Source organism: Sinocyclocheilus grahami, unplaced genomic scaffold (assembly GCF_001515645.1).
Source record: "Sinocyclocheilus grahami isolate Dianchi unplaced genomic scaffold, SAMN03320097.WGS_v1.1 scaffold10.1, whole genome shotgun sequence".
Lineage (NCBI taxonomy): Eukaryota > Metazoa > Chordata > Actinopteri > Cypriniformes > Cyprinidae > Sinocyclocheilus > Sinocyclocheilus grahami.
This window is the reverse complement of record NW_015505189.1, coordinates 2,870,908-2,896,968: the sequence shown is the minus strand read 5'-3', so window position 1 is coordinate 2,896,968 and position 26,061 is coordinate 2,870,908. Positions and strand designations below refer to the sequence as shown.

At 37.5% G+C, this 26,061-nt stretch overlaps 4 protein-coding genes across 5 annotated transcripts; 3 read left to right on the top strand and 1 right to left on the bottom strand.

The window, feature by feature from the left end:
* The first annotated feature begins 898 nt into the window (after positions 1 to 898).
* Positions 899 to 12,598, top strand: alox12 (arachidonate 12-lipoxygenase). Its single transcript, XM_016283673.1, has 15 exons — positions 899 to 1,051; positions 2,323 to 2,466; positions 3,567 to 3,771; positions 3,874 to 3,955; positions 4,050 to 4,172; positions 5,595 to 5,701; positions 7,905 to 8,077; positions 8,164 to 8,307; positions 8,626 to 8,829; positions 9,001 to 9,087; positions 10,232 to 10,401; positions 10,574 to 10,695; positions 11,564 to 11,664; positions 11,834 to 12,004; positions 12,195 to 12,598. The coding sequence occupies exons 2-15, from the start codon at positions 2,323 to 2,325 to the stop codon at positions 12,372 to 12,374; spliced, it is 2,013 nt and encodes a 670-aa protein (XP_016139159.1). The 5' UTR covers positions 899 to 1,051; the 3' UTR covers positions 12,375 to 12,598.
* A 365-nt stretch (positions 12,599 to 12,963) lies between these two features.
* rnaseka (ribonuclease, RNase K a) lies at positions 12,964 to 14,611 on the bottom strand. The gene is made up of 3 exons (XM_016284905.1): positions 14,389 to 14,611; positions 13,843 to 13,919; positions 12,964 to 13,649 (listed from the first exon to the last, which is right to left on the bottom strand). The coding sequence occupies exons 1-3, from the start codon at positions 14,464 to 14,466 to the stop codon at positions 13,505 to 13,507; spliced, it is 300 nt and encodes a 99-aa protein (XP_016140391.1). The 5' UTR covers positions 14,467 to 14,611; the 3' UTR covers positions 12,964 to 13,504.
* A 497-nt stretch (positions 14,612 to 15,108) lies between these two features.
* LOC107594723 (schwannomin-interacting protein 1-like) lies at positions 15,109 to 18,619 on the top strand. Of its 2 annotated transcripts, none has more exons than XM_016284895.1 (7): positions 15,109 to 15,450; positions 16,410 to 16,628; positions 16,807 to 16,922; positions 17,014 to 17,101; positions 17,313 to 17,474; positions 17,849 to 17,966; positions 18,048 to 18,619. In XM_016284895.1, exons 2-7 carry the CDS (start codon positions 16,422 to 16,424, stop codon positions 18,146 to 18,148), a joined length of 792 nt encoding a protein of 263 aa, XP_016140381.1. In that variant the 5' UTR covers positions 15,109 to 15,450; positions 16,410 to 16,421; the 3' UTR covers positions 18,149 to 18,619. The 2 variants fall into 2 exon arrangements, with proteins under 2 accessions (XP_016140381.1, XP_016140372.1); XM_016284886.1 differs by having other exon boundaries at positions 15,109 to 15,507; positions 16,411 to 16,628.
* Positions 18,620 to 19,898: 1,279 nt separating this feature from the next.
* On the top strand, positions 19,899 to 21,245 carry LOC107594358 (P2Y purinoceptor 3). The gene has a single exon (XM_016284372.1). The coding sequence runs from the start codon at positions 20,010 to 20,012 to the stop codon at positions 21,243 to 21,245; it is 1,236 nt and encodes a 411-aa protein (XP_016139858.1). The 5' UTR covers positions 19,899 to 20,009.
* The last annotated feature ends 4,816 nt before the right edge of the window (positions 21,246 to 26,061 follow it).

Genomic DNA, 26,061 nt, shown 5'->3' with positions numbered 1-26,061 from the left:
TCTTAGTCAGAATCCAGGGGCCTCATTTATAAAACGTGCGTACGCACAGATTTGATCGTAGAGTGTGCGTACGCAAAAATCCACGCCAACGTTCATATTTATAAAAACGCTCTTTGACTTGGGAAAGAGCTTAGCGCCACATCAGGGTCTGAGCAGACGGACACACTTTTGTTTGCCCGAGTTTTGGAAATATAAGCCATTCTTGCCACTTGTAAAAGTTTTGGACATTGTCAGGTGCTCTTTTATAAGGCAATGACATTAATTAGATATCGTTTACAAGGCAGAGATCTGAAACTGTTCAGCTGCGCACAATTTCAAGATCATTGCAATTTATAGATTTCACATCTAAAAGTTTGTTCTATGAATCACACGTACGCACTTTGAGAAATGATCGTGAAATCAAATTTAGGATGCTTTCTACGCAGTATTTTATAAATGAGGCCCCTGGTATTTGCCAGTGCCCTGTTAAAAAGGGAAAGTATTGCTTGTAATTCCTCACAGAACGGCCGCCTTTAGATATAAACTCTTTGTAGTGACAAACTAACACTATATGACCTCTTGACTGAAGGGTTGTTAGAAGCCTGGTTGAAATGTGATTGTGCCGTCTGAGATGTACAGTTCATGTTACTGTGAAAGTTTCATATAGGCTTCAAGTGGAGTACAAAAATATTCTTATTTTTAACTTTGTGGTTTTTCTGTGAGCTTCCCACTTCCTTGACGCGGATAGCAAAGAAAAAATGAATAAACAAATGAGGAGGTTGAAATATCAGCCCATAGAGGACTATGACGAAAAGGGCTAAAGAGGTGGGAGAGGGGGAAGGGATGGAAAGGAGGTATGAGGGAGGAGGGAGGAGGAGACCAGTAGAGACAGGACATTTCAAAGCAAATATCTGCCTGATTCAGTCAGTGAAACTAGAGGGTCAGTGAACAGCCAGTTTCTGGCATGAAAGAAGGAAATTAGAGTCAGTTGAGAAAAGAGGCAATAGAAACTACATCAGAGGAGCATAACAAAGATCCGATTTTCACCACCGCACTTTTCCACAGAGAAGAGGTAACTTTTTGCCCAACTATTCTTTAGATTCTTCTCTCAATTTATTGTACTGGAACATATTTCAATGAGTTTCTAATGTTCTAATCTAGTGTTTGGTGAAACACACTGGTAAAAACTCTATGAACCACTGTCAAATGGAATAACTAGTCTAGGCACGTCTTTAGGCTAGTTTAAGTCCTTCAAGGCATGATGGTCAAAATATGACACTTCTGTCTGTATCTAAGCTTTTAGGCTATGCATGTGTGTCTGTGCGCTATATGCAAAACTATTTCTATGCACCTGTACAGAGTGCAACATCAGTGTTTTATTAGCAGGCGTAACGGAAATGAGCTTGCTCTTAAAAATATCTTGGTGAAACCAATCTGATATTGATCTAAAGTTTTTCTAGCTGGGTGGCTGTAGGTTAAAGATGAGCATGCTTGATTGATTTGACAGCTTCTTCACACTCTGTATATACAGGAAATAATGATAAACTAGAAAAGCATGAGTAAACATGACTCTACAACAGCAACATCTAATTAAACTCTTTCCCGCTTACTAATACATTTTTAACATTTAAAGTTGTATTGCTTGACATTAGTTGATGTATTATAAACAAACATAAATTAACACTGAACAATAGCATATTTTAAATTAATATGAACCTAGATTATTAAATGCTGTAAATTATGCATCAACTAATATTAAACCTTATTATAAAATGTTCCCTTCAATTTCTCTTTACTATACTGTACTGTCTTAATTTTTCTACTGTAAGTACCACATCCACAATGCACTAGCTTGAATTGTATTGTATTTGTATTTGTATTGTTACAACAGGGGAAGCTCACTAGATCAAATTGCGCTTAAGTGTCTACCTGCACTTGAATCTTTTAATACATTTGATAATACATTGAGGGTTTTCATTTTTTTACGAAGCCCTATGCTGATTTGTTTGTAGGTGTGTCTTGGTTTCATGTTTAAAATTAATCACATCTATTATTCTGTGAAAACGGATGATATAGCCCTGGGGAGATCATTCTTGTGCAAGAAATCCTTTTCCAGCCATTCTTGTTTTCCACTTTCACTTCCACCATACATTGCTCGCTTTTGTAATCGCCCAGTGCAGACATAAACTGATTGCACAATACTGTGAGGAAACAGACTAACATCTGTTAGACATTTCATGTGACTGCAAAAATAATTAAGCATCTGAGACTGCTCTGAGACTATGACTGAAACGGTGAAAATATACTACAGTTTGATCAGCATTTGTATGTGCATGAGTGCAGATGGAGTACAAAGTGACAGTGGCCACCGGGACCTCAGAATATTCGGGAACCAACAACTATATATACGTGACTCTGGTTGGAGAGAGAGGAGAGAGTGAGAGAACCGTGCTGGACAATCCAGGCCTAGACTTCTGCAGAGGAGCGGTGAGTAAATATGCTTGTGTGCTTATGAAAACTGTTAAATCTATTAAATATATGTATTCCTTTTTCTTCCGTCAAGTGCAGTAGAGTAGATATTTTTTTAAATGTAAAATTATTTTAAATAGTATAAGTAAAGCATTTACCATCCTATTTTACAACAATGCCAATGACAAATGATCATAAAGTTATTGAAAATAATTACATTTCCATTAAAGTAAGAAAAAAAATCTTTAAAAAGATTTTGAAATCATTCATCTTCGGAACACAAATTAAGATATTTTTGATGAAATCCAAGCGCCTTCTGACCCCCAAAAGTATCATAAGAAAGCATTAAAGCTTTTGGTAACGGCAGCCCTGAACAATGCTTATCAGAGGACAGAAGGACAGAGTTATTTCACAATAAACAAACTGAAATTGTAGCCTACATAATTTGTGCAATTACAGTTATTTAAATTGAACGTTGAAATATATAAGGCATATTGAATGTTAAAATGCATTTTAAACAAAGTTAAGTGCTTATTATTACCCATTTTACTCGTAGTAATTTAATAATTTAATACATTTGATCATTTAAAAGTTTAGTGCAGAAGTATCGAATCGGTATCGATATCGACGATGCTGCCTTGAAAAATATCGGTATCGTATCGAAAACAAAATAAGTGGTATGGCCCATCCCTAGTAAGAGCATTACATTTCCGACGAGTGCTTGCGGTGTTCGGCCAATCACAATGCACTGGGTCAGCTGGCCAATCAGAGCAGACTGCGCTTGTCGGAAGGAGGGGCTTTGTTTGAGAGCGTTTGAGAGAGGCGGGGCATAGAGGACTTACAATAATGTACAGTATTCGAAAAATAATGTGTTTTTTGAACATTAAAGCATGTCAACATATTCTGTTACACCAAATACACAAAATAATGATCTTTAAAAAAGCATCATATGACCCCTTTAGTATGTGTTCCGAAGGTTAACGAAGGTCTTAGGAGTTTGGAATGACATGTTGATGAGTAGTTAATGGTCTAAATGTACAAAATGTGAAATGAGCAATACTGGTTAATAGTGAATTAAAACATCTCTAATATCGAAATATATTCCCATGATTTTATAGGTGGATGATTACACAGTTAAAAGTGCTGCTGATTTGGGTCCCCTGATACTGGTGCGCCTGGAGAAGCAGAAGTACTGGGTGGAGGATAACTGGTTCTGCCGTTATGTGAAAGTCAGTGTACCTGGAGAAAGATGCAGCTATACTTTTCCCTGTTACCGTTGGCTAGTGGGAGATAAAGTGGTAGTAGAGCTCAGAGAAGGCACAGGTCAGTTATATTGAACTGCACTTGCAGTAACAACTAAGATTTAAGATCAAGATGAAACAGCATTAATACAAAACACAACTCTGGTTCCTTTTTCTTTCATAGCCAAAAAGATCAGTGATGACACCTTGCCACTGGAGATATCTCACAGAACAGCAGAGCTTCTGGAGAGGCAGAAAATATACAGGTCTTCATGGAGCTTGCATACACTGAACTTATTACTGCATTACTGCAGTGTACTTCTCACAAATCCCTGTTGAACTCCGTGTCTCACCTATCAGATGGCTTGCATGGGCCTCCGGCATTCCAAAATGCATTGATGCCAAGTCAGAGGCTGATCTCCCCCAGGACGTTCGCTTTGACAACGAAAAGCGCAGTGACTTTGTGGGATCCCTTCACTATGCGTGAGTAAAAATGCAGTACAGATTTTGCTGTGCACGTGTGACTTGATATTTTAAGGTCCATAAATTGGTGTATTCCCCTATGTATCATTGTATCATTTAAAGGGGTCATATGATGCAATTTCAAATTTTCCTTTCTCTTTGGAGTGTTACAAGCTGTTCGTGCATAGATAAGATCCCTAAAGTTGCAAAGACATGATATATATGAGATATTCTTTATAAAAGTTAAGACTGGTCCACGCCCTCCTAAAACACCTCGTTTAAACACGCCCCCACATGTCTACGTCACGATGTGGGAAGATTTGCATAACACTGCCCAAATGTAGAAAGAAGGCGTAACTTTTATTCTCGCTGTAGTATTGTTGTTGCCGCCGCCGCCATGTCGTAGAGATGCTGTATGTTTCGTTGTGAAAGCAAAACTACTTTGTTTGGCCTTCCAAAAGAGGACGATATCCGCTTTGTCATGCTTCGAGCTGATCCGTGCTGGTCGCTGAGGAAATACATCAACTTCGCGCTGTGGATCGCCAGATCGGCTTTCACCGTGAATGAAGCGGAGTCCAGCCCGGGATCGTCACATGTGGTTGCCGCAAGCCCGCCCGCCCGCTGGCCTCTGCTCACTCTAGCCCGCCATGTGTGACGTTGTGTGTTTCGTTGTGAAAACGAAACTGTTTGGTCTTCCAAAAGAGGACACGACTAGAAATCAGTGGTTAAGTTGTATTTACAACACTGTTCCAGAACAGTTCAACCCAAATATTCAGATGTGTGCAGCGCATTTTATAGAGGACTGTTTCCTGCTCCTGGTAGAGTGGACTACAATGCCGGCTGTTCTGACTCACAGTCTGTAAGTACGTTTTTTATATTTAAAGAATTTGCCACTGACGATTCAAACGCAAGTTTTTTGAGCAGTGTAAAGTAGCGCTTGTAGTTTGTCATTTCTCCGATCACAAATGCAGACATGATTTTATGTTTAGCCATGCAACGCGTAAAAAAAGACAGTATAAGTCATTATAATCCGTAATTATGTCCCCACTGGATGCAACAAATGCCTCCTTTATAATGTTTTTGTCTATTCGCTCCGGCCGGGACACGGCATCACAGTATGGTAAGGGGCGTAACATTTCCGTCACACGCTTGAGATATTCGGCCAATCACAACGCACTGGTTAGCTGGCCAATCAGAGCACACCTCGCTTTTCAGACCAATGAGCTTTTTAAAAATCGAGCGTTTCAGAAAGGCGGGGCATAGAGGAGAAACAATAATGTACAGTATGTGGAAAATGTGTTTTTTGAACCTTAAACTGCATAAACACATTTCATTACACCAAATACACAAAAGAATGTTCTTTTTAGCAACATCATATGACCCCTTTAATTACTATTCCATTAATCTAATCACGAATCCACTTGTACACCGTTCACTTCTCAGGCTTTTGGAGCTCTCTCTGAAAAAACTGGCAATCAAGTTCGGAAAGTCCTGGAATGACCTGGACGACTTCAAAAGGATCTTCTGGAAGCTAAGAAGTCCCATAGCTGGTAACAGTCACTTAATCTGTCCCTGTTGTTTTCTTTCTTTCTTTCTTAGTTTAGTTACCAGAAAATATGCATTTCATGTAATTACTTCATTCTCGGAAAGCTCTCTTCCCAGAAAATACCATTCTGTAACATGTATATGCAACCCTTTAGCTGTGTAGGAGACCTATATCACAAATGAATGGCATTTCACAATGCCATGTCAAAATTCCACATTTATTCCCAGCCTTGAATAGCAGATGTTCACACTGCACTTAACCCTATATGATTTATACTGCCGCTTCACAAATTTTTAACTCTCGATTATGAAAGCTCATAATGCAGCTAACGTTGAAGCGGTGCTAAACAGTGTTGGGAAGGTTACATTGGTTACACAACATATTTATGTGGATCGCCAGATCGGCTTTCACCGTGAATGAAGCGGAGTCCAGCCCGGGATCGTCACATGTGGTTGCCGCAAGCCCGCCCGCCCGCTGGCCTCTGCTCACTCTAGCCCGCCATGTGTGACGTTGTGTGTTTCGTTGTGAAAACGAAACTGTTTGGTCTTCCAAAAGAGGACACGACTAGAAATCAGTGGTTAAGTTGTATTTACAACACTGTTCCAGAACAGTTCAACCCAAATATTCAGATGTGTGCAGCGCATTTTATAGAGGACTGTTTCCTGATCCTGGTAGAGTGGACTACAATGCCGGCTGTTCTGACTCACAGTCTGTAAGTACGTTTTTTATATTTAAAGAATTTGCCACTGACGATTCAAACGCAAGTTTTTTGAGCAGTGTAAAGTAGCGCTTGTAGTTTGTCATTTCTCCGATCACAAATGCAGACATGATTTTATGTTTAGCCATGCAACGCGTAAAAAAAGACAGTATAAGTCATTATAATCCGTAATTATGTCCCCACTGGATGCAACAAATGCCTCCTTTATAATGTTTTTGTCTATTCGCTCCGGCCGGGACACGGCATCACAGTATGGTAAGGGGCGTAACATTTCCGTCACACGCTTGAGATATTCGGCCAATCACAACGCACTGGTTAGCTGGCCAATCAGAGCACACCTCGCTTTTCAGACCAATGAGCTTTTTAAAAATCGAGCGTTTCAGAAAGGCGGGGCATAGAGGAGAAACAATAATGTACAGTATGTGGAAAATGTGTTTTTTGAACCTTAAACTGCATAAACACATTTCATTACACCAAATACACAAAAGAATGTTCTTTTTAGCAACATCATATGACCCCTTTAATTACTATTCCATTAATCTAATCACGAATCCACTTGTACACCGTTCACTTCTCAGGCTTTTGGAGCTCTCTCTGAAAAAACTGGCAATCAAGTTCGGAAAGTCCTGGAATGACCTGGACGACTTCAAAAGGATCTTCTGGAAGCTAAGAAGTCCCATAGCTGGTAACAGTCACTTAATCTGTCCCTGTTGTTTTCTTTCTTTCTTTCTTAGTTTAGTTACCAGAAAATATGCATTTCATGTAATTACTTCATTCTCGGAAAGCTCTCTTCCCAGAAAATACCATTCTGTAACATGTATGTGCAACCCTTTAGCTATGTGTAGGAGACCTATATCACAAATGAATGGCATTTCACAATGCCATGTCAAAATTCCACATTTATTCCCAGCCTTGAATAGCAGATGTTCACACTGCACTTAACCCTATATGATTTATACTGCCGCTTCACAAATTTTTAACTCTCGATTATGAAAGCTCATAATGCAGCTAACGTTGAAGCGGTGCTAAACAGTGTTGGGAAGGTTACATTGGTTACACAACATATTTAAAAATACCATAGCGGACATTTCCACAGACAGAAGAGCAGTTATCAAAGCAAGAGGCGGTGGCGTGTTTGTCGTGAGCTATTTTTTGCCGACTTTATTTACCTCATAAATATGCAAATCAGAACGTTATCCAGCATTTACACAAGCATTGCTTAGCACGCAGGGCACCTAAAAATGTAGTGTGGAATTTTGAAACCTGTTGCAGCTGTTTATCAATTGATTTTGTTTATTGGTTGGTTTAAAATGATCATTGCTGAATCAACCATCACATTATAATACTTAAAATAAGATCAAGCATGGCCTATGTAATAGACCCCTTATGTAACTGTGACAAGGCAAAAATCTTTCCGAAAAGGAACATACAGAAAGTTACCAATGTCATTAAATGAATAACATGAATTTGTGATCAATATTTTGTTCAGAATACACCATGAAGCACTGGAAAGAAGACTGTTTTTTTGGTTACCAGTTCCTCAACGGCTCAAACCCAAGAATGATTACCAGGTGCAAGGAGCTGCCCTCGAACTTCCTTGTCACGGGAGACATGGTGCAGTCTTCTCTTATACCTACAACCACTTTGAAGGAAGAACTCAAGGTGAGAGTTTAGTGTTTATTTTCTTAAATACAATGGATTATTGGAACAGTGGACCTGATTATGTTTCGTTGTCTCTCCTACTAAAGAAAGGAAATATATTCCTGGTTGATCATGCAATAATGGATGGGATTCCTGCCAATGTAATCAGAGACCAGGTGCAGCACATAGCTGCCCCGCTTTGCTTACTATATGAACATCCTGAGAAAGGTCTCATTCCCATCGCCATACAGGTAAAACTTGCTGACTCACATATATTCGGAAACATAAACTAGGATGAATCTACAGCAGGGTTTTCCAAATCTTACTCCTGCCTCCATCTGCCGAAAATGTTTATGTTTGTGTTTTTTACCAAAAAGAAGAGACTTTTTTTTTTTTTTTTTTAGAGAAATACATTTGAATTAAAGACAAAGTATCAAAACATGAATTTTGCAGATAGGGTATTAATGTAACAATCATAGTAACATTACAGGAACCTATTCAGAAATGAACTGTCAAACACTGATGTAAAAAATCTGAAATGTCTGATTGTTCTTCTCCCTTCCTTTCAGCTTGAACAGAAACCTGATAAGGACACACCCGTATTTCTACCTAGCGATCCACCTCTGGCCTGGTTATTGGCAAAGATGTGGGTTCGTCACTCTGAGTTCCAGGTCTTTCAGTTGTTATCACATCTGTTACGCACACACTTGGTGGTAGAAGTGATCTGTGTGGCCACACTGCGACAGCTGCCTGCTGTTCACCCTATATATAAGGTTAGAGGAAATCTACAGGAAGTGCTTTTTAGGAAAGATACATTTGCATGTTTGAAGTTAGATAATCACCGATGCATCAAAATCGCTAGTCGTTCATTAAATTATCCAGCTGTGTTGTATGTTAAGACTCTTCTTCACTTTTTCTTTCTGTCACTTTTTCTCTCATTGCAGCTCTTGGCTCCACACCTGAGGTATACACTTGAGATTAACTGTCGTGGCAGAACACAGCTGATCTCCCCAGATGGCATCTTCAAAAGGGTGAGCATCTGTACATTGCAGATAGGGTATTAATGTAACAATCATAGTAACATTACAGGAACCTATTCAGAAATGAACTGTCAAACACTGATGTAAAAAATCTGAAATGTCTGATTGTTCTTCTCCCTTCCTTTCAGCTTGAACAGAAACCTGATAAGGACACACCCGTATTTCTACCTAGCGATCCACCTCTGGCCTGGTTATTGGCAAAGATGTGGGTTCGTCACTCTGAGTTCCAGGTCTTTCAGTTGTTATCACATCTGTTACGCACACACTTGGTGGTAGAAGTGATCTGTGTGGCCACACTGCGACAGCTGCCTGCTGTTCACCCTATATATAAGGTTAGAGGAAGTCTACAGGAAGTGCTTTTTAGGAAAGATACATTTGCATGTTTGAAGTTAGATAATCACTGATGCATCAAAATCGCTAGTCGTTCATTAAATTATCCAGCTGTGCTGTATGTTAAGACTCTTCTTCACTTTTTCTTTCTGTCACTTTTTCTCTCATTGCAGCTCTTGGCTCCACACCTGAGGTATACACTTGAGATTAACTGTCGTGGCAGAACACAGCTGATCTCCCCAGATGGCATCTTCAAAAGGGTGAGCATCTGTACACAATGTAGTTTGCTAGTGGACAGCTCAGAATATGAACCCTTCAGATCAAAGCCTGCCGCCAAAATAATGTTCAGGACCTCTACAATAATCTTATTTGTGAGTGTGATTTCACCAAGTGCAACATGTTCCTGGATCAACATCCTTGTTGATCCTGGAACAACATTCCAATCAACCAATCAGAATTGAGGGATAACTTTTCAGGAAATATCTGTTTTAGGCTTACGATCAGGGTTAGGTGCTTCTACACCCTTGTTAATCAGCTATCATTTCCCTCTGATTTTAGGAATAAATTATGGGTAGGGTTAGGTTTAGGGTGGGTTTAGTCTATATTTTTGGACAGTAATGTTGATCTAGGATCAACAAAAGATGTTGATCCAGGAACATGTCTTACTTGGCAAAATCACGGCGACCAGATTTTTAGTGGTCCGGGTTCTTATCACCCCCCTGAAACTAGCCAACCACAGACGACATAACTAGTGTATTTTTAATTCACTCAGTTGGTCATAAATGTCAAAAATTGTGTTTTTCAGGTGGTATCAACAGGTGGAGATGGACTCTTGATTCTGGCACAGAGGGAGTATGAAGTTTTAACCTATCGCTCCCTCCAGCCCAAATTTGACTTCTTGGACAGAGGAGTTACTAAACTAAGAAACTATTTCTACAGGGACCATTCTCTGATGCTGTGGGATGTCATTCAAAAGTAATTTATTTAAATAGGATTTCTTTATTCAGTGCTTTTAATTCTTATGACTGTAGATGTACTATGGGCATAATTCTTTGAGACGTTTGCATGTGAATGAAGCAGTGCATATAATTATAAAACTCTTGTATTATCAGACCTATTTCTTTAAGCACTCTTTTTCCACTCTTAGTTTTGTTTCAGGAATAGTTTCCCTGTACTACAAGAGTGATCGTGAAGTTGAACAGGACTCAGAAATTCAGGCGTGGATTAATGAGGTGGCTGTGGAGGGCTTTGTGGATGTGCCACATTTTGGTAAGATATGAATACATGACTGCATCATTGGACTCACAAATGTCCTGTAGTGGATGAAGAATATATTTAGAACCCTGTGCAGTGTATTTATTTAGGCTTGACAATATACACTACAGTTCGAAAGTTTGTGGTCAGTACCATGTTTTTAAAAGAAATTAATACTTTTATTTGGGAGGATGCATTAAATTGAACAAACGTGACAGTAAAGACATTTCAGATGTTATAAATGATTTCTGTTTCAAATAAATGCTGTCCTTTTGAAATTGTATTTAATGCATCTTGGTTGCCACAAAAATATTGAGCAGTACAGCTGTTTTCAAAATTGATAATAATAAGTGTTTTATGTGACACTGAAGACTAGAGTAATGTTTGCTGAAAATTCAACTTTGCCATCACAAGAATGAATAACATTTAAATATATATTAAGATAGAAAACAGTTATTTTGAAATTGCAATAATATTTCACAATATTACTGTATTTTTGATCAATTAAGTGCAGTATAAGGGACTAATTTGGTGAGAACAGGAGACTTTTTAAAATAAATCTTACCGACCTCAAATTTTTGGACGGTAATATAAATCATCCTATACAATCATACCAAATACAGGTCACCAGTATTGAATTTTAAAAATGTCAAAAGACATCAGGGGGATGTATATGCACATTATACATGCCAGATACACCATTAAGTCAAGATAAAACAGGAAAAGGAAGTAATAAAGAACATAAAGGATAAGAATATAGTGCCCCCATGTGGTCATTAGAGGAAGAAACTTGCCCTTAGTATGGGTCTAATCACAATGAACTACATGAGCTAAATAAATGGCACTTGAAATTAGGAGTAATTGTTTGTTTCTTGCATGTCAGGCCTAGCTAGTGAGCTGAAGACAAAAGAAGAACTCATCACACTGTTAAGCGTGGTAATCTTTACCAGCACAGCACAACATGCTGCCACCAATAATGGACAGGTAACTAACACATCACATCTTATCAAATATAAAAACCTACTTTTTCTACACTATATTGAATGCAGGTTACCAGAAACACTATCATTTACATGAAGTGTGTTACCTAAGGGTTAAAAATCATTACATAGCTTTATTGTGATCACTGTTGATCTTCGTCTCTGTACTGTAGTTTGATTGGTGTGCATGGGTACCCAATACGCCCTGCACCATGCGGCACCCTCCACCAACAGATAAGGATGCTGTCACCATGGACCTGATCATGGACACACTCCCCGATATCAGCCAGTCCTGTGTGCAAATGGCCATCACATGGCATTTGGGCAGAGCACAGCCGGATGCAGTGAGTCAATAGCACAGGCTGTCACAACTTTTACATTATTTATGGTCATATAAATTACAGTATAATCCATATAAGTAACATCAGACTATATCCATCCAAAAGAAATGTCTTTCCATGAAGCATTAAAATTTAGCCTTTAATAAAGTATCACAATGATGACTTCAACAATTCTGTTTCCTCTTTTCTTCAGATTCCAATGGGCCAGTATGTGGAACAGTACTTTACTGAGCCTGCTGCTTTGAAAGTGATTGATAAATTCAGAAAGGAGCTGAAAGAACTGGAGGAGCATATAATAGCTCAGAATGAGGGACTAGAACTGCAGTACCTTTATCTGTGTCCAAGCCGCATGGAAAATAGCATCACCATTTAGAGAAAACACTCATTCTACATTTATGAGTATAATTATGTGTCTGTGAACATTTTCGTGCGTAGGTCAGCTAAATCGTAAAATTAGCACACATTCAAATAACACCCAAAGTACCTTTCTTAGCTATAGCTGAGGCTAATTCCTTTCTACGGAACGGCATCCCTGACACCAGAAATACTGTGACATAATTATGTAATTAATTTAGTATGTAACATTTTTTAAAAGAATCAGGGCATTAAGCTTTTTTACATTCAATTTTGTTAACAGTATTTATTTTTACTTTTGAAAATAATAAAACCTAAAAATAAAAGTCTTTTTAAACTTTATTTCATAAGGCACTGTTTGGATGGTACCGAATTGTTTTCTGTGGATTTTTACTAACCACCGTATTCTTTAATAAATGTGGTAAGCTTCATAAAATGCACTTCATATATGCTACATGTATATAGTAAACATTTTTCCCAGATGAAGACAATGAAACATGCATTACTGTTATACTTTTACCTAACAGCTATATGAAAAAACATGCTTTGTACATTCCATAGCAAATAAAGTCGGTTTCATTTTTTTATATCGATTGTTTAATACCATTTAAAACCTTCAGTAGTTAAAGTTTTGAAAGTCTCCAGTTGTAAAAAAATCTAAATCTAAAAAAATGGTCTGTAATTTTAGAACCATGTTTACGGAGACCAGGTCTACACTCCTATAGTGACAAATTGCATAGGCAAAATCATTTTCAGTCATTTATTGTGAAAACAGAACCAATGTGACCATGTGAAATTCCATTGAACATGTACTTAATGAGACTGTATATTTGAGAGGTGTGTTAAGTATAAATAAAATCACAATTAAATCATTTATCGGCAGTGTTTGGTAGGTCCACAGATCAAAATAGCACTATAGAAGGTAAAGTAATGAAGTACCACATAATAATAATGGGCAGGAGCACACATCTTATATTTGATAGGCTTCAAGATAGAAAGGCAATAAAGAAAATCACAGTAAAATGCATTATCCTATTCCATCCAATTATCTACATTCATTTAAGAGTCATTTTAAGGCACATGGAGCATTATTACATACAAACACAAGGGAATTTAGAGGTAGAGTAATACTCCAATCACTAGGTGGTACTAATGCACTAGATATTCCTTGCGCTTGTTCAGGCGAACCTGACAAAATGACAAGAATCCTATGCCTACATAGAGTACTGCTGCAATGAAGCAATTGTATCCAACTTGGTTGTACAATTTATAGATGTTTTGCAGTGCTTCCCCCCTGAAATGAGAGGAGAGAAAAGAATCGTGTTTGAAAACAGCCTAAACACCTTTAACAGGACTGGACTACACTTTTGGACAGACTGAGGGGGGAAAAACAGTCATGAAGTCTTGTGAATACACGTGACATTCCCTATGCTAGACAGACTTATTTTCCAGCGTAACTAAATGAGTAAATGGCAAAAGGAACTGACTTGAAGTCTTCCTCCGTGAAAGGTACATCCTCTATGAGCACAGCTGAATGTGTGGTGAAAAAAATCCCCAACATTGCCTAAGAGAAATAAGAAGGAAAATGTTGGTTATGGTGTAGGGCTGTACTTCTCCCTTCACTGGCACTGTCTGCTAGTTTTCATATTCAGTGTCCCCACACCTTTATGATTTTCACCCCCATGACTTTTCAAGTAGTTTGTAGTGACTGGATAATATCAACATTTTTATAATGACAGGCCTCACAAAGAGCAATTTCTAGCTAAATGAATAAATACTTTAGCTAAAATTATATTGACTAGACATTTCCATTACTTTTCCAGGCCTGCAAATCTAACTTTTATTCTTCCCTGATATTTCTAAGCTTTCCAGGACAATGGGAACTGTGCGTTATTGTTGACATTATGAGTGAAGGCAATTTATTTTACCAAAAAAGTAAGATATGCTTAATGTATTGTAATGACCTTTCAGCATGTATAAACCATGTATAGAAAACAGAAGAATAGTGACACGATAGAGAATATTTAACTTACCAGCATAACGACACCCCAAATGCTCAGGACCAGTCCACATGCTGCCAGTTTAGGACCGCAGAAAAGCAAAGAAGCCATTTCTATAACAGAAGCCCGTAGAGGACCGTTATTTGAACTTTTAGAAGTAACTTTCAAGTTGTTTTGGCCTCGGTAAGAGCGATGTCAACAGTCACGCGATTAAATCAGCTGACTTTAGAGGAAGCGGAAGTACAGTGACTCCCGACTCGAGCGCACAGTCATAAAGAGTTTGAAACAAACTTTAAGCAAATCAATAAGCACTTCATTAATATTCAGAGGGACTCGGCATAAAACCAAGAAGAAGAATATTCAGAGTTCTGTCTATTCACAACAATCTAGCTCTATTGCAGTCATCTTCTGCTTGGTTTATTAGACCAAATAAACTGATCAAATATAACACCAGCGACCTGATTGTTTTGAGCATTGAAAGTTTATAGTCCTTGAATTATGAAGTTATTTAAAGGATGTTTTGTTTTCAGCCGAGCCTTAATCTAAATGTTCTTAAACACAAACCCTGCAGTTCACTGATGGTTAACGTACAGTTTTGCCGTAACAGATGAGGCATGTTTAGACTTGTTGACATTTGACACCTAAACCCAAGCGGTTTTCTTTTCATGTTAGCAACAAACATATTGTGCAACCATTTTTAGGAGTTATGGACAACATATTTTAAGGATTTATTCACTAATCTTTCGTAATAATAGCATACGTGACTGAAACTGGACACCTGAAGTGGTTACTTTTTTCACTCTTTGCTCATTCTCCTCCCTTCACGTTCTCTCCCCAGAACAAAACATCGCCGAATTCCTTTAGTTTTTGGCTGTCGGCGTTGAGAAATGTTTAAGGAACAAAATGTTGGATTGATTGAATAGATGAAAATCAATAGATGTAACCCTCTAAAGAACGTAGTGTAAGGAGCGGAAAAGAGATAGAACATTCATCTCCATGGATGAAAACGAGTGAAAGGGGATAACTTAGAGGAGGAGGAGGGCGATTAACGGGACAGCGCGGAGGATAACAAGTTGTAAAGTCCAAGAAAACTATGAAAATGTATGATTTTTGACAGCAGGGCATAGTTTGCAAACACATTCCACCAAAAAAGTAAGTATACCTCTAAAAACTAAGCAATACAGCAGTTTTTACGATGCATTGTGTCAGTGCAATGCGTGGCCAAACGTGATAGCACACGGCTACATCAACATACTTTTAAATAAGTGGAATGTATAAATTACGTAAAATACTGAAATATTTTCATGTTTATGATTTAAACCTAATTTCCAAACCAGTCAGTATTTGTTAAGAGTTGATGTTTTGGGATATTGCCGTTTCTGAGGTAATACAGAAGTATGGCCCCTCATGTTCTGGAACGTTTCTAGGAAAAAAAAAAAAAGATGAAATCATTTTCGTCCATATTCTGTGAAAGGCAAACAAACCCCAGACGTTGCATTACGAGCTGTTTTACTAAGTCAAATGTTACTAGTATCAATACACACTAGTGTCTAATATTTAGGGACTAGTGTTTGTTTTAGTAAAACTAAGAAAACTGAAGACATTGGTAACTATTTTGAATTATTAAAAGTTACAAGAATAAGTAGCCTACTAGTACTTAATAAACAAATACTAAAAACGGAATAGGTACCAGAATTAATTGAATACATGGTCTGTTGTGATATATGAACCACAGAACTCCATAGAATTGAATCACCTTTAGTACTAGTAGCAAATAAATAAAAGATAGTATGTACTAGGGTCTCATTGAATAATATTAGTGAAACTGAAAAAGGTACTAGACACTAAAGTACTGTATAGTATAATTAAAAAGTACTTTATAGTTCTGAGTACTATAAACAAACATAGATACAAGTTCATTTTAAAGAATACATGTTAAAACAGTTTGCCATATATGGGTTAGTTGGCTCTGATCTGATGATGCCAGTTTTTATTATTATTATTATTATTTTATTAAATATATTGTCTTCTTGATCCTCACTCTTATTCTGTCAGGGACCTTGAGAATGGATGGAGAAAAAGAAAAAGAGCTGGAGAGAGGAGATGAAAAAGAGAGTGATGAGACAGAGGAGGATGCAGAGGGGGCAGCCTTATTATGGCACGAGGGATACCCTGATGATGAACTGGGCTTACCCATCATGCACTGGGAGGATCTGAGTCTTCGTATTGCTGAACTTGAGAAGCAACAAGAAGAGCGGAGACAGAGGGAAAAGGTCTGAATGAAAGTAAAGATAGTAATGTGCCTTAAATGGTAAAAGATTAAAAAAAACAGATGACACTTTGTTTTGGGTTGACAAGAGCTACAGTTCTTTTGCTAGTACGAGTCCTTGACTATTTATTTACAATAACGGCTGCCATGGATTTATATAAAAAAAAAATAATTCTCTGCAGGACTTGGACAGGCTGACAGTAGACTGGCCAGAAATCAGAGGGCTGAGCAGTCACAGAGAGCCCTGTGAGGACATGGAGGACGAATGCAACAGTCGTCTGACTGCTCTGACATCAAGGTCACACAGATTTAATCAATCTCAATTTCCTTTCTTTCCACTTCTTCAGAATTTGAATAAAATCTATAGCAATTGTGCTTTATTATACTAGGCTTCAGAGCCAGATGAATCTACAGCTCTGCTTCATCAACAACAGTGAAAGTGAAGAGGAAGAAGAGGAAATGGAGGCAAAGAAAGAGGTCAAATAAATAGCAGTATTGCCATTTTCACTGTTAGTGGAAGTGGGTGGCAACATACTGTGATGTGAATAATGTGAACAACTTCAGTGGGTGTAGTGCTCAGATGGATCGAGATAAAAACATACAGTTTTGTTCATGTCTGTTTAATGATGAGATTTATACTTGGTAAGATTAATAATTGCTTTTGTTGCACTCTTTGCTACCTTTTCAGGTGGCAAAACAGTCTCGTAAGAGTGGCAGCAATCAGAGGTTAGAGAAGGAATGTGGTTCAAGCTCTGCATCGACAAAGAAAACCAAATCAAGAGGGTTCAAGAATGATGTCAGAGCTGCGCTGAGTGTACTCAGACATAAATTGAGATTGGAGCAAAAACAGGTTGGAACAGAGGACATATTCATGGTCTCGTGTCCTAAGTGTGTATTTCATTTTATGTATTTGTTAATTTCAAGAAGCACATCTATTCAAATAGTTAGGTATTAGTTTGTATTAGTTATGTAAATGCCATGTTCTGCACATTACCATTCAAATATTTAGGGTCAGTAAGATTTAAAAAAAATATAAATAAATAATGCTTTAATTCAGCAAGGATACGTGAAATTCACTGTTTTACTGCATGTTTGATCAAATAAATGCAGCCTTGGTGAGCATAAGAGATTTTACATTTTAAAAGTCTTACCGACCCTAAACTTTTGAATAGTTGTGTATATATATTCAAAGTCATAATTGCACTCCACTGACCCCCATCACAGACTATACCTCCCAGTGAGGCTGTCAGAGAAAGGAAGCACTATGAACGAAACGACTTAAAGAATTTCAGCTTGAAGGAGTTGAAAGCATTGAGGACCTCACTAAGCAAAGACATCCATGGTAAGCCAAAGTATTAACTGTTACATTACATTGATGATGTCTGTTGTGAATAAATAATCATATGTCTGTGTATGTTTGTAGACCTCAGTTCAGAGCTGGTGGGTCGACTTCTCACAAGGGACCAGCTAAGAACAGAGCAGGACGCCATGCTACTGGAGGTACAAGATATGACATCACTCTGATGCACAATCAAAAAAAAAAAGTATGTCCACTAAGGAACAAAATGACGGGACCCTTCCTTTACAAGACTGTCCATGAGCTGCCTGAACTAATTGACTTTACTGTGAAAAGCTACAGCACTCCATCATCACTTCGAAACCCTTTAAAGGTTTTTATAGTTTTTTTGACATTTTTAAGGCACCGATGAGGATTTAAAACGGCAGTTTACACTCTTACAGTTGCAAGATCAAACTGATAAAGCAACAAAGTGAGAAAAGGCCACATTCAAAGCAACAAAAGACCATTTTTTTGCTCAATATTACTCTAATTTGTTTAGTGGCAAAGCCAATTATGCCAAGCCTCACATGTTAAGACATGGCTCATTAAATGCTACAAAGTATGTGTGTGTACATACATTGCCAAGCAACTCTTAACTGGATTGTTTGTGTCACTGTTTGTGAAATACTTAAATATTATTTTGTGGAATAAAAGGGAACTCAAAAAGATTGTATATGTGTACTGTTTTGTTGTAATGTTATATTATTGCTCTTCTGTTGTGTGTGTCTGTGTGTATTTTGCCTAGCCAGAGTTTGTGTTGTCAAAAGGCCGGCTCAGCACTAATAGAGGAAAGAAGAAAGAGGGAGGGACAGATCATGGAGCAAGAGATGACCAAGGAGGGTTGGATTGAGAGAATGGTCAAAATAGTTCAAGAAACTGATGTGAAAGGGAAAGATTCAGGGCTGCATCCAAATCGTCTTTGATTTGCTCTTCTGTATTTTCTTCTTGATAGTCGAATTAGCTGTAATTGTTTTCAGTGTGGAAATAGAGGCATTCCTCAGGTTTTATTTATAGGCTACTGAGACTCTTAATTTTTCTAAAGAGAACTTTATTGCTCTACTAAAAAGGTAAGTGAAATATTTTTAACAGCTCGTGACCAGATGAAATAGCTGTTTTTCACTGTCCTTGCATAAGTCAATGCTGTTTTACAGTTTACACATATTTTGCTTTCCCAGAAAAATGTTAATATGTATCTTGCCTATAAATATTCTTGTGTTTTAGTCTCACTATTAAATAAGTTTACAGCTATGCATGGCAGTAAACTCTTGCAATATGTAGGCAATGTGAAGGGTTGTTTGCACTGTTTATGATGTCTGATTCCCCAAGTAAGGGCCGTGTTATGTATTTAGCCAAAGCAGACTACCTTAATGTCATTTAGTGACCTTCAGATACTGACTTATTTATTTACATAGTGTCTTATATGTCTGAGAATTGGTAGGCAATAAGCAATTCACCACAAGCTCAGTCAGCTGTGTGCTAACTTTACCGGGAGGTGGGGATAGCCATGACATCCATAGAATCCCAAAGGATGTTTAATGTGCAAATGGATCCAAAGGGAGTCTAGGCGTAGTTTGACAAAGGCTGACTTTAGGTTTCTAAAGCCGGCAATTACATATCGTTTATTTTTGTTTCGAGGAAGAGAGATGGGGTAGAGAGTTCTGACGTGAGGGATGGGGTAAGGGGTGGGTAAGATAGAATAGAACATAGAGGGGAAGTGTGGTTACTGTTTGATGGGTTAATGAAGTGAAAAGGGTCTGAATCAGCAGCATATATACCTATGCGCAAACAGTACCGGGGGTTGTGAAAGAGAAAGGGGGATGCGGGGAGGGCCTGTGTGGGATGACAACTGCTTTTATAGGTTTTGAAAAGCTGGTACATTTTGTGAATCCTAAAAGCAATGTATCTCTCTCTAAACTAGACCAGACGGAGGGGATAGCAGGAAATTCAAACCGATTTGTTTATTGGAGAAGACGTGGTTTCAGAGGCAAAAAATGGGAGGATGAAACAAGGACGCCCCCGAAGAATCCGATTAGGAATTAGCCGACAATGACGAGTGTGCCTACTGTTTTGTTTGAAACAGAGAAGGGGGCCGATGCCCAGCTTTCCTCCTCACATAATTCTTCAGTTACTGGCTCCTGCAATATTGACGAGTCCTACAAGTACATCTTCCTGCCCATTTGCTACTCCTTTACCTTTGTCTTCAGCATAACCCTTAACGTTGTAGTTCTCTACCGTTCCTTTCGACGCACCAGGCACTGGAATGCTTCCCTGATTTACATGGTGAACCTGGCCACGACAGACTTCATGTATGGTTTATCCCTGCCCTTTTTGGTGGCCAGTTATGTCATGCGGGACGACTGGGTGTTTGGAGACTTCATGTGCCGTCTAGTGCGATTCCTCTTCTACTTCAACCTCTACTGCAGCATCTTCTTCCTCACTTGTATCTCAGTGCACCGCTACCTGGGCATCTGCCACCCCATGAAGACCATCACCTTGGAGACCAAACGAGCAGTAAAGGGGACTTGCGTTTTGGTGTGGATTGCTGTTTTTGCACTAACATGCCCAATTTTTCGTTTTGCACAGACTCAGTATCTTCCACGTGATGGTAAGGGCTCGAGGGAGGAGGTATTCAATAATTGCTGGGACGACGCAATTGATAGAGAGTTCCATGATTACATCCCTTATGGGGTCACACTTCATTTCTTAGGGTTTTTTGTGCCATTTACCATCATTGCTTGGTGCTACTCGCAAGTAGTGTTAACAATATTTCGGACGCTGCACTCTCAACCTCCTCCTCAAAGAGTCAGAAGTGGGACGGGCTGTGAAAGTGTCGCAGGGATAGGGGGAGAGGGCATGTCAATCATCTTGGGGGCTCATTCGCCCTACGTCAACAGGCGGCGCAAGTCCATCAAGACCATCATTACTATCACTCTCCTCTTTGCCCTTTGCTTCTTCCCCTTCCATGTCACTCGCACCATTTTCCTACTGCTGAAAGTGACGAGTAGGGTGCAGTGCCACACCATGCGCATGGTTTCAATCTGTTATAAAATCACTCGGCCGCTGGATTCATTCAATGCGTGGCTGAATGCACTGCTTTATTTTCTTACTAAAGAGAAAAATGTGCCCTGCTGCCAAAAACCTGAACATGCCCAGCATGGCCTGCTATGGCCACTTAGAATGCTGGGAAAAGGAGAGGAAGAGGAGAATGAAGTTGAGGAGACAAGGAACCACAAGGACAACGGGTCAACAGATGAAAAGAATACATGCAGAGGTCTACTTTAAGGAATGACCATGTAAACATGTGACAGTGTAGATCATCAACAAGTGAAACTGGTGGACCTGCCTTTATATGGGATTCATTTGAAACAAATGTTTGTGATGTTTTTGTTATATTATGTATTTGTATAACTGTATTGTGTATTCACATTAAACATGGAGGATCTTGTCATTTTGTCTTATCAAGACCCCTTACAGATTGTTTTACTTGTTGATTGCTTGGATGGTTAATTAGTTATTGTGAAAAAAAAATTTGAATATTGATTTAGTGTAGGCCTATATTAATTGCAAAAACATATTTTAGAATAATAAACTAATTTATAGGGTGTCTCATGTTTGCAGTTGTTGGCATACCTCAGGGTGGACATATTTTGTGCAGGAACTATGTTTAGCGCTGTCATGGATTAATATGTCATGTTGTGAATAATTAAACTGTTCTAATAAACATTTTCTGAACCCGTTTAAATGAAAATCAAAATATGGCTGTGATCTTTTAAAATCACTATACATTATTAAGCACTATTCCAGATTTTTATGCCTTTGTGTGAGTACAGAATCTAAATTTGTTGTAGAATAAACTTCTTAAGGGTCGAGGTGTCGGCTTAGGCATCTTGTTCACATTATATTTCTTTTAAGAGTAAGAGGCAAAAGAACATTACACATTTTAGAAAATGCTGATCATTTCTACATACACGTCTGAATCGTTCATTCATTTAACATACTTACAATGACCTTTTTCCATGTTGTTAGAACGTGTCAGTCCAGCTATTTTATATATATATATAAATCCCCCTTTTCATACATTTATATTGTATATTACCATGAACCTCACTTTGTGTACTTTCTAAGTACACTGGACATGAGTACATCAATATACAGCACAAGCAACCTATACCCTTTGTCCTTCAGTCTTTCTCAAATAAGTTAAACCAGATGATCCACGAAAGACCTCAGCTACATAGACTGCTATTACTACTTGGTATTACATTGGTTAATGATAAGCTGTCCTGTTGCAAGATTTCCTGAACAAAAGGAGTCTGTATATATATATATATATATATATATATATATAAACATTTATATATGGCAGTAGTGGAAGAAGGCATGTTATAGATGAAATACCTTGTCAGCATAATAATGTAACACTTTTTGTTCTTCTAAGATTTCAGTATAACGTACTTTATATGATACAGATACAGGCAGGATGCACAGATCATGTATATTGAGTATCTCTCTGAAACAATGTTTAATTTATATATATATATATATATATGTATATATATATATATATATATATATATATATATAAACATTTATATATGGCAGTAGTGGAAGAAGGCATGTTATAGATGAAATACCTTGTCAGCATAATAATGTAACACTTTTTGTTCTTCTAAGATTTCAGTATAACGTACTTTATATGATACAGATACAGGCAGGATGCACAGATCATGTATATTGAGTATCTAGATGTTTTAATATGGAAGAGATTTTTTTGCCTAGATGTTGTCTTAATTCATAATTCAGATATTTTTTTTTTTGCAATAACTGCAGACACCCTGGAGCAGTGACAGAAATTATTATTATAATTATTATTCTTTTTATAAGATGCAATGTTTATTTTCTAGATTTTACCAAATAAAACACACAGAATGATGTTTGTTTCAAATACCTCAAATCCATACTATCCAGAAACAGAGTAAGATTACTTATATATATATATATATAAACATCTGGTGCACTTTTGCCACAAGTTTCTGACCCTGTCCTGGACATTATATATCGGGCTCTGTGTACTCTTCTCGTAATAATATGTTGCTAGATTTGTAAACTGTAGTAAAGTTAAACAGTGTGTTCGATTCGTCAGGCAAAAAACCAAGCTCTTGACGTCGACTGTAGAAAATACACAGATAATACAAACAGAGGGCGACATTGTGGCCATTCAGGATTTTAGTTGGGAAATTTAAAAGAAAACTTCCCGACCTGCACCGCGGCTGAGGCAGGACCTGACGGTTATTAAAAAGTATCAAAAAATAACTATAAATTATAGAAACAAATAATTAAACAATGGATAACTAGAATAGCTCATGTTAACCAGCGTGCAACAAATCCGTTTGTGAAAAAAAATATTTTTCACCGAGGAAAATTTATATGTATTTTTTTCTCTGTCCCGTGTCATCACAGTGGTAGAGCTGCAGCAGTGGAGCATTGGCGCCATTTTCAAACTTCAGAGCCTCAGTGACTGGAACTCTTGTAACAGCTACATTATTCCTCATTATGATTTCTTTTTTTTTTTTTCAAATTCTTTCCTCAAGACCTTTCATTACTTAACTATTATTTGATAAACATTGGGAACTGGAAGAGTATTTTCATGAAAGGTAAGTAATTCTTACTCCTTTATTTATATAATTACAATAAGGTTTTTGTAATCGATACAAGCTTCGTCAAAATGTGTCCACTTTATCATTTATTATTTACTGACTGCGAGTTATATTTTTATAAGTAACAAACATGTAGCTGTGAATACAAAGTAATGGTACTTTCACAAAACATGTATGTTTTATAGAATTACAAGACGTTGGTAACTTCATATTTGTTGTTTAGGGTATTTTTCTTTTGTGTTTTAAATAAAAACAAACATACTTCCTTACTGTAGTTAAGCGGACTACCTCCAAAACGTGTTGGAACCCGTGGGATAACGTTCAAACAACTTATTACAACTTAAGCGATGCTTTGAATATATTGACAGCATAAAGCAACCCGAATAAAGTAGTCTTTGTCATATGTTAGCTTTTAAAGACAATGATTTCTCGGCGCCGCTAATGTTCAGAACCACTCCCCTCTGTTGCTGTCCCCTCACCCACAACCAGGCTTTAAGCACTACTTCCATCATTATGTGGAGCGAATTAAAAGAGGGGAACTCTTTTAATTCGCTCCACGTAATAATGAATTTGGACGTTAGATATGTTCACAGCGATTTCTTCAACTGAAAGAGCGTAGACCAGAATGATTGACAAATATATCGTCTAACATCGAAATGACAGTTAAAGTTGTTATTCGAAAATTAAACGTTGGTTCGACAAATGACAACTTAAGTTGACGGTATGACGAAACTCTGCAGAAAAATAACGACCTTTTTTTTTTGAATGTAACGTTAGTTGAAAACTCGCTCTGAGGCGACATTCGAAACCACGAGAGATTTGTTTGGCGACGAAACAAAAGTTCAAGTTTCCAAGTGTGCAATTTTCAAAACTATTTATTACCCGCCCCACAATATAAATCAAAATAATTCTCGATACCCGACTAATTGTCTGTTTTGAAACGTACATCCATCTTATATCGATTCGGATGACTACGTTTGAATAACTCTGATTTGATCCCGTTTCTCTTAGTTAGGCAAGACAATCATTATTATGCCAGCCAATTAATATTCCAGTTTGTAATATCACAATCTATTGTCCTGGTTTACTATTTATATGAATCAAGTATATGTTTTTGTCTAATCCAGTTACAATTACTGTCAAACCAATTAATCTGCAAATAAGCACAGCCATTCGAGTAATATTATAGAATGATGTTTGACTCTGCTACTGTTTTAAAAGTAGCCCTAAAGTGTTATAATTATTATTAAAAGTAATGTTATGACCTTTTACAATGACCCTGCAACCTCGTGATAAAAGTACACATTGCGTTTGCTTAGTTTTGGCATGGATTTTGCTTTATAGTTAATGTATTAATTCTAGTAGTTTCCTCGTTGTCTTTTTCTTGGACTCACAAGATTTTCATGAACAATTTTAGTATTCGAAATGCTGTAAAAGGTTTAGCAAGTGATTCTTGTCTAATTTACTATTTCTAGAATATCCAAAAGTATGTAGTGTGCAAGTACTGCATTGACTGAGCTTTTTTGAACTAATGAATAGATGGCATAGAGTGAGGATGAGGTCTTGGGCATGCCATGAAAGCTCTGCACCTGTTCCTAGATGTCATATTTAACAATATTCCTTGATTTTGCTACACATCTGCTGAAAGTAGTATAAGGGAGAGGCTGGGCATGGGATGGACCATTTGGAACTGAAAAAATACATTTCAAATAGGTAATAATAAAAAAAAAAAACTGCTCAGTAACCACATACTGCCATATGATTTACATAATTTTATATGATTATGTTATAAAGTCTGTTGTAGTTATTTATAATATTGTGAATTGTCAGTTTTTTTTCCTCATTGTTTCATTCAAGTCTCTTTATTTGCAGTTGTCAAAAAAAAAAAAAAACTTTTACTGCTGGCCTTTTACGTTTTTAGTTGGGGTATTTTTAGGCTTCCTGTTTTGGTGTGCGGTTCCTGAAGCTTTGTGCTTTTGTTTTTGGTTGTACGAGATGATACTGGTAGGATTAAAAGGTAAAAGACAAGGGACTGTACACTTTTGGTACAGAAATGATCTTCACAAAGAGTACAATATAAGTTTTCTCTTTTAGTTTAATCTTTAAGAATTTTATAATGACAGTGCATTTTTAAAATGTGTTATTTTACATTAGCCGTGTATTATTAGTAAATTATTTCAAAGCTGATTTGGTTTCTAACCTGGTTGGTTGTATTAGCCTGTAAAAGACATTTTGTGAAATGTAAGGTTGAATTTTTCATGACAATATATTCATCTGAAAATGTATTGATTGCTGGACATTAATTTCTCTTTTTATTATGCTTTTTTGACTTGAATTATCACAGAGGTTTTGTCTTGTCTTGCTCTGTGTGTGTGTGTGTGTGTGTGTGTGTGTGGGGGGGGGGGGGGGGGGGTTTTGGTGGTGTTTTAGGTTTTTGCGTC

What these genes read in the sequence shown, in the direction of transcription:
- alox12 (XM_016283673.1), top strand. Translation starts at nt 2,323, where the DNA reads ATGGAGTACAAAGTGACAGTGGCCACCGGGACCTCAGAATATTCGGGA. An exon ending in GTGGGATCCCTTCACTATGC is followed by an intron (nt 4,173 to 5,594) that starts GTGAGTAAAAAT and finishes TTCACTTCTCAG; the next exon opens with GCTTTTGGAGCTCTCTCTGA. An exon ending in CTTTGAAGGAAGAACTCAAG is followed by an intron (nt 8,078 to 8,163) that starts GTGAGAGTTTAG and finishes CTCCTACTAAAG; the next exon opens with AAAGGAAATATATTCCTGGT.
- rnaseka (XM_016284905.1), bottom strand. Translation starts at nt 14,466, where the DNA reads ATGGCTTCTTTGCTTTTCTGCGGTCCTAAACTGGCAGCATGTGGACTG. An exon ending in TTTGGGGTGTCGTTATGCTG is followed by an intron (nt 13,920 to 14,388) that starts GTAAGTTAAATA and finishes TATTTCTCTTAG; the next exon opens with GCAATGTTGGGGATTTTTTT. An exon ending in TTCACGGAGGAAGACTTCAA is followed by an intron (nt 13,650 to 13,842) that starts GTCAGTTCCTTT and finishes CTCTCATTTCAG; the next exon opens with GGGGGAAGCACTGCAAAACA.
- LOC107594723 (XM_016284895.1), top strand. Translation starts at nt 16,422, where the DNA reads ATGGATGGAGAAAAAGAAAAAGAGCTGGAGAGAGGAGATGAAAAAGAG. An exon ending in AAATGGAGGCAAAGAAAGAG is followed by an intron (nt 17,102 to 17,312) that starts GTCAAATAAATA and finishes CTACCTTTTCAG; the next exon opens with GTGGCAAAACAGTCTCGTAA. An exon ending in TGAGATTGGAGCAAAAACAG is followed by an intron (nt 17,475 to 17,848) that starts GTTGGAACAGAG and finishes CCCCCATCACAG; the next exon opens with ACTATACCTCCCAGTGAGGC.
- LOC107594358 (XM_016284372.1), top strand. Translation starts at nt 20,010, where the DNA reads ATGACGAGTGTGCCTACTGTTTTGTTTGAAACAGAGAAGGGGGCCGAT.